The sequence below is a fragment of the Antedon mediterranea genome, chromosome 7, assembly GCF_964355755.1.
Source record: "Antedon mediterranea chromosome 7, ecAntMedi1.1, whole genome shotgun sequence".
Taxonomy (NCBI): Eukaryota; Metazoa; Echinodermata; class Crinoidea; order Comatulida; family Antedonidae; genus Antedon; species Antedon mediterranea.
In genome coordinates this window covers 20746268-20756825 of record NC_092676.1, presented here as the reverse complement: position 1 = coordinate 20756825, position 10558 = coordinate 20746268, and the positions used below count along the sequence as shown (strand labels likewise).

Below are 10558 nucleotides of genomic sequence, written 5' to 3'. Positions count from 1 at the left end.
TTATCTTCCGAAATATACTGGTTAGACCAACTAAAGGGAAAGTTTTGCTTGTCAGTTTTCTCCAGCACACGAATGTTGATATATTTATATTGTCAATGTATGAGGTTTTAATTGTGAAAACAAATTTAATTGAATTAAATTTTACTGTTTATCTTGTGTCATTTGAACATATGTGGAATTCTCTGAAAATTGTTATTACAGTATTATCGATACAAGTCAGTTGGCTTTTATACTTTCACTTCCACTGCTGGTGGAATTTATGATTTGGTAGATTGGTAAAATGTGTAGGTATGACATTTCTCTGCCATTTTACAATCAAAGACTATACTATCTTTTCCAGTGGGCTTGATTTCTAGATTGGCTTTTATTCGAGATTATTTTTTGCAAATCAAGGAAGGCGGGTTGTTTTCGAGGGGGGGGGGGGGGCGCTTCTTTTTGAGGGGGGATTTTTTTCGAGGTTTTAAGGTACTGTGAAGATTCATTCAGTACAGAGAATCGAGTTCGCTGCATGAAGCTATTACAATCACAAAACTTAGCCATTAAACTTTAAAAAGTCTGTAAATCAATAGTCTCATAAATATTTAATAATGATGTCAATGTTAGTTACTTAAAAGTTTAATTTTATTGCAAACCTAAAGCTCTGTCTACATTATCAAACTATGTGCCCAAATATTGTATGACGTCATCATGTCCATATATGAGCACATCACATTTTCACATAAAGTTTGATAGTGTAGACAGAGCTTAAGGTAAGAAAGAAGTGTTGCATTTGTTTAGTTGGATAAATAAAGAATGTGTACTATGAAAATAGTTTCTTATAAATTCAAATATTGTATTTGCAAACATTTAATAGCAAAATGTTAATTACAAACACAATATTTAGATAAATAATGCTGAAAAATTACAGAAAAATGATATTTACATTAACAAATATCAGGAGTTTTGGGGGCCAGTACACTACAGTAATGTGAAAAATTATGTGCATTTTAAGGAATGGTTTATCAAATGGCAGTTTACAATTCTCTTCATCACAAGATGGGTTATCATCATCGAAGAAGACTTGAACCAAACATAAAGTTCTTTCTACACTATCAAACTAGTTTGACAAAAAAGTGTTATGTGCCAAAACATGGCAGTGATATGATCGTGTCTATTATATGGGCACATCGCATTTTTTTTTGTCAAATAAACTTTGATAGTGTAGACAGAGCTTTAGTGCCTGGATTTCCAAGACATTTTCCTCAATATCTATGTTGATGGTGATGCTGTTGTTGATGACTACCATGATGTTGCTGCTGTGAATGGTACGTTCCACTGTTTGACTGTTGCTGAGTTGAACTGGATGAGTACATCATGCCAGACTTTGATTGTGAGGGCACTTGTTCACGCTGGGCTGACCGGCCTTGCTGGTACCCACTCAAATGCTAAATGCAAAGAAATATGATTTACCATTTTTTATATGCATGAAGCTACTGTACTTAAACACTTTTTCAATGCCTCTTTCACACCATAAGTCTATACTAAAACATATTTTAATAGAAACAGCATCAGCAGAAACGGGTCCACATACAAATAAAACCGATTTTAAAACACCCATTGATTCCAGTCTCAATCGTCAAAACAAAAAAGAAAAATAAAAAACTGCAAAACATTCTTTTTATAAAAACTGTTTCTCAGAATTTTTATTCATTTTAAATTGGTGAATACGGACAACAATACAGTAGAACCTTTGTTTTATGTACTCTGATTTTACGTCTGCATAAAATGACCGATGACGTCATCATTTTTTAGTATTTTATTACATAGTTTTAATTTCTTACATTGATGGAGCTATTTAACAAAAACAAATCCATAACATGTGAGACAAGCCACACGCATGCATTACCCTTACAGCAGCGACTGTTTTTATTTATTGATAGAAAATACAAGAACATTGATTTTTTTTCCTTTACTTAAACATCGCACAGCCTGCATATACTTTTCTAGTTAGGCCTCACAGCTAGGCCTCACATCTAGCTTTGTCCTGTGACAGTGCCGTACGTAAAATGAAGGTTCTTCTGTACTGTTACAGTTGTCATCACTATCTATGGTACTGTATAAAAGAATATAACAGAATGAATGTGCCTACCTTCTGTTGGCCCTGATAGTCTCCTTGAACCATGCCACCACCTGAAGAGCCTGTTTGTCCAGACACTCGCATTCGCTTTGCTGCATGGTTGTTGGAACTAGCAGTCTACAAAAAGAAAATAAAATACATACATATAAAATGATACTAACTACAAATGTAGACAATTTTTGCTATACTATCTATCTTAACTTAATACCCTTCTCACACCAGCATAAACTTGTAATATGTTGTAACCAGGTTCGATCTCCCGATTTATTAGACGTTTTCATACACGCATATGCGAACCATAAGAAATCTCTGGAGGAAAGCATAGTTGCTAACTATTTGATTATTATGATTGGTCAGTTTAATACCAGGCCAATACACACATGTGCAGTAACAACTCGGAAACATAAAAGCAGGCCTTTTGTCTGTGTGTTTTTCTCCCGAGGTGTACCGATTTTCCAGAAATTTTGATTTCACTTTGACAGGAATTGTAGAACAAAACTCATGTGTCGTGCAAGCAACATACACCACTCTCATCAAAACAAATTATGGAATGCCTTAGGCCTAGAGACTAGGCCTAGCTAGGCATTTGTAAACTTGCATAATGAGTAATAAATAACATGTTGTTAAGAACAATTCTTGTTTGGTTTAATTAAAAACATATCTTTAAATTTACCATTTGTTTCTTAATTATTCTGCAGAATTTTCCATATTTCGATACCATTCGATTGACGTTTTTCATTGACAATAGTTTTCAGAAATAAGGTTCTTGACACACATAACTAAGGATTTTCATAAATCTTGTGAACATGCTTTGTTTACAAAGTGGTTGAAACTTGCATGTTGCATTTTGAGAAATATCGTTAACATGCTTGTGCGAAAACTCTCTATTACCTTGCTTGCTGATGATGACTTATCATCACCATCTTCACTGTCATTCAGAAAGTCTCTTTTAGGATATGGAATGGTTTGACCTCCAAATACACTAAAATAAAAACATGGAAATTGTTTAATGAAACAACACAAATATATGGGTATTGTAATTTGAAAATCTGAATTAAAGGATTCTCTAAACTTGACCTGACACCGGTTTCTCATGTAACTTGTGTGTGGAACAAAAAAATGTAAGCCTATGTTACCATATATTTAACTCAATTCACTAAGCATTAGGTTATTATATAGTAGTTATCCAGAAGCTGGGTGATGTCAACTGCTAACATTTATTCCAACTAGTTTAAAGCTCTATGCGACAACAAAATGTGATGTGCCCATATATGGATATGATGTCATATCACTACCATGTTTGGGCATATCACTACCATATTTAGGCACATCACACTTTTCTTTTCAAACTATTTTGATAGTGTATATTATTCTTTTTATTTCATATAAAACATCAAAAAAACATTAGACACCACCATGCCACAAGTTACCACTAGTGGCCAAAGGCCAGATTGTGGGTAACTTTTACATGCATGTACCAAGACCAATAAAAATATACAAAATAGAAACATACAAAATAATAAATTATACAAAAATGAGTGAAAATCAGGCGTTAAGCAGGCGGATAAAATAAGGGATTGGGCTGTTACTGAAACGGGCGGTTCTGGATGGTAATTGTGAAATGTTATTACTATTACGGAGCAACCTCCCATGACTTTCAAACCGTGTCACCGGTAAAAGATCGGCAGAATGAACAGTCTGAGATATTCCCTTGGCAAATTTGAGACTGTGAGCTATTCTCCTATCAGTAAGGGATGAGATGTTACAGACCTTTAGAGCTTTGTCATACGAACTAAAATCCCTTCCCAATATGGTACGGCATGCTCTGCGTTGGACAGATTCTATAGAGTTGCTAAGCGATTTGGTTAAGCCGGGGTGCCATACAACATCGGCATATTCAAGGAGGGGTCTAATATACCCGCAGTAGACAGAGCATAGTTCATCAGGGTTGAAGCCAAATTTCTTTAGACTCCTTAAAATAAAAAGCTTCCTATTAGCCTTGAGGACAATATCCCCAATATGCTTATCCCATTTTAAGTTATTTTGTAACGTGACTCCAAGTATTTTAGCATGAGTGACAAATGCTAGTTCGTTACCCCCGATATAAATTTTATTTTCAGGAATATTCCTTTTACTAAAACATATTTGTAGTGCCTGGCATTTAGCAGGGTTCAGGTCCATAATATTCCTTTTACACCAATCATGAAACTCATTAAGATCATGCTGCAAGTGACCTGGTTGTGTTATCTTACGATTTTCATAAACAGATAGGTCATCAACGTATTTTAAAGCATTCGTTTTAGCACCCTTAACAGCATCATTGATCATGATTTGAAATGCAATGGGACCAAGTTTAGTCCCCTGGGGGACACCAGCTTTTAACGTGATAGCACTTGATAGGGAGTTGTTATATTTTACACATTGTTCTCTGCAGCTGAGGAAGCTACAAATCCAAGGGACGATAGACCTACGGACTCCAATGTCGATGATTTTATTGATTAAGGTGTTGTGTTCAATTCGATCAAAGGCCTTAGTGAAGTCCGTAAGGACAACCGTCCCTATGTTATGAGCCTCCTCAGCTGCAGCACACATATCATGAACTAGACGTACTAAGTAGTGGCTAGTTGATGCCCCTTTGACATTGCCATACTGTCTTACATCTAATTTATTCTGGATATCAGATACCACCCATTCACAAACAAATTGCTCTGCCACTTTTGCAAAGGCAGATGTTAACGAGATAGGTCTTAACTTATCAATTTTTGGTGGATGTACCTTGGGGATAGGAACAGTCACAGCAGATTTCCATTGGGTCGGGAGACTTCCTTCCCTAAATGAGCAATTTAAAATATTAGTGAGGGGTTCACTTAACTCAAGGGCAAACTCTTTAAGAATTAAGGGTGGTATTTTATCAGGTCCTACTGATTTATGCGGGTTGGTTTTTCTTAACTTATTATAAACCTCCCATTCTTTAACTTGCGGTGCAGGGCTGTTACATGGCAAATATGCCGGTAAAATACAATAGTCTAGTGGGGGTATGTCATTATTAATGCTAGCAAACTGGGAATTAATTGCATTAGCGATACCTATGTGATCAGAGGCGGATATGTCTGTAACATTAATATTTAGATCTCGACCCATTTTAGATGATGTTAAATCTTTAATTTGCGAGTGCCATTTTCGTGGGTCATTGTGCCGTAGGTGTCTTATTCTAGTTGAAAAATACTTAGTTTTGGCCAATTCAATTTCTCGTTTTACTTTATTTCGTAACTTCTTAAAAAGTGTTGTGTCCCCCCTAGCAAAAGCAGTCTGCCTCTTAGCTATTAGGTCTCTAATGCAATTAGTTATCCAGGGTCTATCAGCACAGTGTATTTTTACTTTTTTTGTCGGAAAATACTTATCTATTGCACTGTTCAAAATGTTATAAAGAGCGTCCATTTTGTCTTGAGTAGAAGCGCTATTGATCACCTCAAGCCAATCCTGTGTTAATAACCATCTTCCAAACTCACATTTTCTTGATTCATAAAATGGACGAACCACTATGTTCTTTGTAGAGTTGAGTCGCGGTCTGATCTTTGGTTTCCATAGTACACACACATGATCGCTCATACCAATAGGCGCTAATGCAGATGGTGCTGTATAAAACGTGTCATCCATATTTGTAATGATTAGATCAAGAACAGCATTATTACGCGTGTTAAATTTAACAATTTGACGAAAATCGTTGCCTTTAAGAATGTCACCAATTACCATACGGTTGAAATCACCAGCTATGCAAAATCCGGTGTCTGGGGACCGTGTGCGAATTTCATCAATTGTGTTGATTAGATGTTCTTTCAATAACTGTTGATGTGGTGAATCTGTGACTATATATATACCACACACTACAATTTGCGATAGTCCTCTAGGTAGTCTGGTGCCTCTTAGTTTGATCCAAAGAATCTCCAACTCAGGGGGGGCTGCAACCTTAAGTTCTTGAGCATTGAGGCCATCTTTGCTGTAGATTGCTACTCCACCCCCACGTCGGTCTTCACGACATTTGGAGAATAGGGCATAACCAGGTATGTCCAGTTGGTCTTGATGGTGGGTGGTAGAAAACCAGCTCTCAGTAATTATACCAACATTAACTGATTCCTTATTCATCAACAGATGAAATTCATCACGCTTATTGATCAGCGATTGGGCGTTCGTTACTAAAAAATTAGGCAAATGTTGTTGCTTAATATTCTTCTCTATCGTTAGCCTATTGTTATCCTGCTTTGTTGAAGTAGCGATATGAATGACAGTTCTCACAGGGGTTCTATAAATGATGTGAGGCCGTTTAGATTCAATCGGGAAAACATTGAATATGACTGGAATCATGCGCCGTACTTTCCGCCCTGCTCTCCTTCCTCTAGGCCTAGGCCTAGCTCTGATCACGCTTCCGGATGTTGTTAACTCATCATAGCGAGTGCCGGTGGAATTCTGCTTGCACATTGTAGCGGCCAACGGAAGCGGGGTAGCCTAGCCTATGTTGCAGATTGTTGGTCGGAGAGTATATAACACGTAAAAAACAGTTCACAAGACTATAAAAACGAGACAGCACAATCGGGAACAGTTACTAACATCAAAAATCATCAAATTACATCAAAAAAGGGGCTACGAACAAAAAACACACAAAAAAAAAGAAGAAAGCAAAGAGCGAACAAGAAAAACGTGATGGCTGCAGCTTGATCAGCGCCCTCTCTATATAGTGTAGACAGAGCTTACATGCATTTATACATCACAGACAAAAATATTTTGTAATAATTGAATGGATAGAATACTTTCATACATTGGAAGTCTGCAATCATGACAATATTCTTCCCATTCAACTCATTGATAATTTGTATTTTAATCCATTATTCATTATTTATGTTACTTACTCTGCAGTTGGAGTAGGATCTTCCTTAAAGTAAGCATCTTCTAATGCTTGTTCTGATGTGATTCTTTTATCAGGATCCATTATTAATAATTTTGAAAGCTAGAAGACACAATTACCCACATGCATGTTATTAATTTAATATTATAAAAAAAATATATAATGATCTGAATTGATATGAAGATGCTTTACCATAGACCAATTTCATGGTTCAAATCCAATTGGATTTCAACAGCACCATGATATTGAGAATTTGTTTACAAATTCCAACTGAGTCAGATGTACTTCTAGTTTTTGGCCCATATCAACAGTTTATTTATTTTCGTGATTATTCAATTTATGTTAAAGTTATTGATTATTGAATGTTGATAAATAAATGATGAAATGAAATGATTTATGGCATTAATATTTTTAAAACCAATCATTATAGTATGAAAAAATGTAAAGTACTTACTAGATGGAATCCTTTAGTGTCTTTTTGTACTTTATGCTTTTCCATATATTTAGCTAGTCCACTACTATTGTATGCAAGTCTAAACATAATTTTTTTAAATAGAAATAATAATAATCTGAATACCTGGTGATGTGTAGAAACACTTTTGTTTGTGGGTGGGATCTAAAGATTCAATTAAACATAGTTCCCACTAGCGACGCAGCAAAACGGATTGTAAGAAAAGGCCCTTCCAATAATATGTGCTTGTCCATTTGCATGAAATCAAACCTGCTTTGGTTGCGTCAACTTAGTTCCGGCATAGACCTATCTATGCACTGTACTATGTTTCTCGTGTTCGTTCGCCTTGCGATGTTGCATGAAATCAAATTGAATTGTCGGTTCCCACTTGTACATAATGCAGTACAGCACTTTGGATCGATACATCGCTGCGTTGAATCCCCTAGTGGGAATCACTCTTCATGAGTCTTTAACTGACAATGTTATAGTTCTTTACTTAAAGGTCTCCGATGGCTCAGCCTACTTACAACAAAGGGCAATGATTCAAAGCAAACACAAACTTCATTTTTATTTATTTCTTTATACTGGGTGACCTCTTCAGTACAAGACTGTTCTCCCAGAGAATCCAGTACAACAATACATAAATGCAAACTAGTGTTTACTTACTGTTTAGAACCATTACCACTGCTATTACTTCCACTGGATGGATTGCTAGTTGGACGACTATATTAAAAAATGAAATCACTTTATTTTAAATTACAGTAATAAATATTATATATTAGAATATATAATTATATATATATATTCACCACCCTATCTCCTTTTGTTCTATTTCTTGCCAACTCTTATACAATGACGTTATCCAAATTCCTTCACTTGCACTCATAAAGGGCTAGTGTTGCCTGAAAGCTCTGCTAACTTTTCTGGCTGTTTTACTTTATTGTTTTGATTTAGCTTTTCGCTTTTTTTTTTGTATGTCCATTGAGATACAGCCACTGATACCCACAGCATCTTCATTTTTCAGTAATTTGCCTTTGGATTTATATATATTATATATATATATAAGATATAACAATATCAGAATTCAAATCCCGGACACATTTTATTTTTAGTTGCTAACATGTTACTATTGCATTGTAAGTGTGCTTCTCTATCCGAGTGATATTGTTGTACCTTTTTATTTGTTTTTATTGCATTTTTTATTGTTATTTAAATTGTACAGCTACTTGTTGTAAGTTTTTATACCGAGATAAATAAAAAAATTAATAAGCTTAGTTGTAACAAATGTATTGGTGTAAATAACACATTGTATAATATTATAAATTAACTAAAACATATAACTCACCTGAAATCTTTAACAAGTGTTGGATATTCAGGCATTTTTTTCATATCTTCCCAATCTTTGTCTGAAAAAGGAATATAAATTCCATCAATGCTGTTCTCAGTTAAGTAAATTGTTGTTTATGAACAAAGTTTTTTTTTATTCTTTTTTTTTGCGAGGGGAAGGTGGGGGAGACAACTAACCTTGTGGAAAGCCCATAACATTGAATATCCTGTCCAGTTGATCGTGATGGTAAGGGTTGCTGGTTTTAATATCTTCTTGTCTACAGTGGAAAATGGGCTCAGATGTCAATAACTCGGCAAATATACAGCCTATAGCCCAAATATCTGAAGATGAGATAATAATCTTATAAACATAATATGTAGGGCATATATTTTTTTGGATAGGTGTAAAATCTTTTTTTTTTGTAGAGTTTGTTGTAGAGTAGACTTTGGTTAGTTTATTCAGATAGGCTAGGAACAGACTGAATTATAAATAATCTTTGAACAAAGATGTTGAGCTGGATTTTTATGTGCTTATATGACTGTCATAAGTTTGCTATGAAGAGTAGTTTCAGCTTATTAAATTAATTGCTTAATGTAATGACTTACCAATAGCTTTGGTATAATGTCTTGCTCCTAGCAAAAGTTCAGGTGCTCTATACCAAAAGGTCACTACAACAGGATCAAGGTCAGCAAGAGGTTTGAGTGGAGAATTAAATAATCGTGCAAATCCCATATCAGCTACAAACAAGTAACAAAATGAATTTTTTAGATTAAAGTGTACATGATGGCCTATTAAAGTAGTAGTTCTATGGTGTAATTTAGTAAGCATTGTATACACTATCAAACTAGTTTGACAAAAAAAGTGCCCACATATGGTAGTCATATACCCAAATATGGGTACATCACATTTTTTTGTCACATAAAGTTTGATAGTGTAGACAAGGTTTTAGAAAGCTATCAACATCCTAGTAACAAGTTAGGTCATGTTAATTTTTTTTATTTTAACACATTGCTTTGATGGTTTCATAAATATAAAGGTAAAAGGTCCTTGAAAATTGATAGCTCCTTATTTACTATTAAAATAAATTTGTTTTAAATAGAGAAATAGAATTTAATTATTGTATATAAATCTCTGCTTACCAATTTTAACACAACCTCTCTCAGGACCCTCACCCATAACTAAAATATTTGCAGGTTTCTAAAATGACAAAAGATTTCATTACAATAAAATCAACAACAAAAATCACAGTGAATAATAATTAAACTCTTCTTTTTAAATCATTCTTTCAATCTACAGAAATACAGGATGGCGTAAGTTTTTGTTTGTCTGGTATTCCGAATGTTTTTTTAATGGTTAACAAATATAGGATCTTTTGGACTTAGAGTAAGGTTTTGGAAGCATTTTTGATTTTCAGAAAGTCTGGTATTGGGAGAGTTGACTGTACGACAGAAAAATATAGCACAAACAATGCTGAATAAGCTACAACTGATAGGTACTAATGGCAGTAAATTACTCACCAGATCTCTATGCAGTACCCAGTTGGCATGTAGGTACCGAATGCCATCTAAAATTTGGTATAGAAGAGATTTAGTCATGCTGGCTGGGACAGTGGTAGGAAATCCTTTCTTGGATCCTTTGCTTGCACGATGAAACTTTATAATGTGCTATTACAAAAAATAATCACATGTTATACTGTAATTTAAATATACAATAGAACTATTTTATGGTGGGGGGAGCACACCTTCGGGACTAAAATAGTGTTGA

General features: G+C 34.8%; 1 protein-coding gene across 1 annotated transcript in view; it reads right to left on the bottom strand.

Annotated features, from left to right (window-relative positions):
- Positions 1–562: 562 nt before the first annotated feature.
- Positions 563–10558, bottom strand: part of LOC140055204 (cyclin-dependent kinase 8-like) — a 13836-nt gene continuing 3840 nt past the window's right edge. The window contains exons 4-14 of the mRNA XM_072100458.1: positions 10312–10458; positions 9934–9991; positions 9400–9531; positions 8992–9135; positions 8813–8873; positions 8134–8190; positions 7471–7549; positions 7021–7118; positions 3008–3098; positions 2129–2233; positions 563–1424 (exon numbers count right to left, since the gene is read on the bottom strand). Of these exons, the coding sequence (XP_071956559.1) occupies positions 1242–1424; positions 2129–2233; positions 3008–3098; positions 7021–7118; positions 7471–7549; positions 8134–8190; positions 8813–8873; positions 8992–9135; positions 9400–9531; positions 9934–9991; positions 10312–10458 (1155 nt within the window). The 3' untranslated portion in view covers positions 563–1241. The remainder of the gene's footprint in view (positions 1425–2128; positions 2234–3007; positions 3099–7020; positions 7119–7470; positions 7550–8133; positions 8191–8812; positions 8874–8991; positions 9136–9399; positions 9532–9933; positions 9992–10311; positions 10459–10558) is intronic.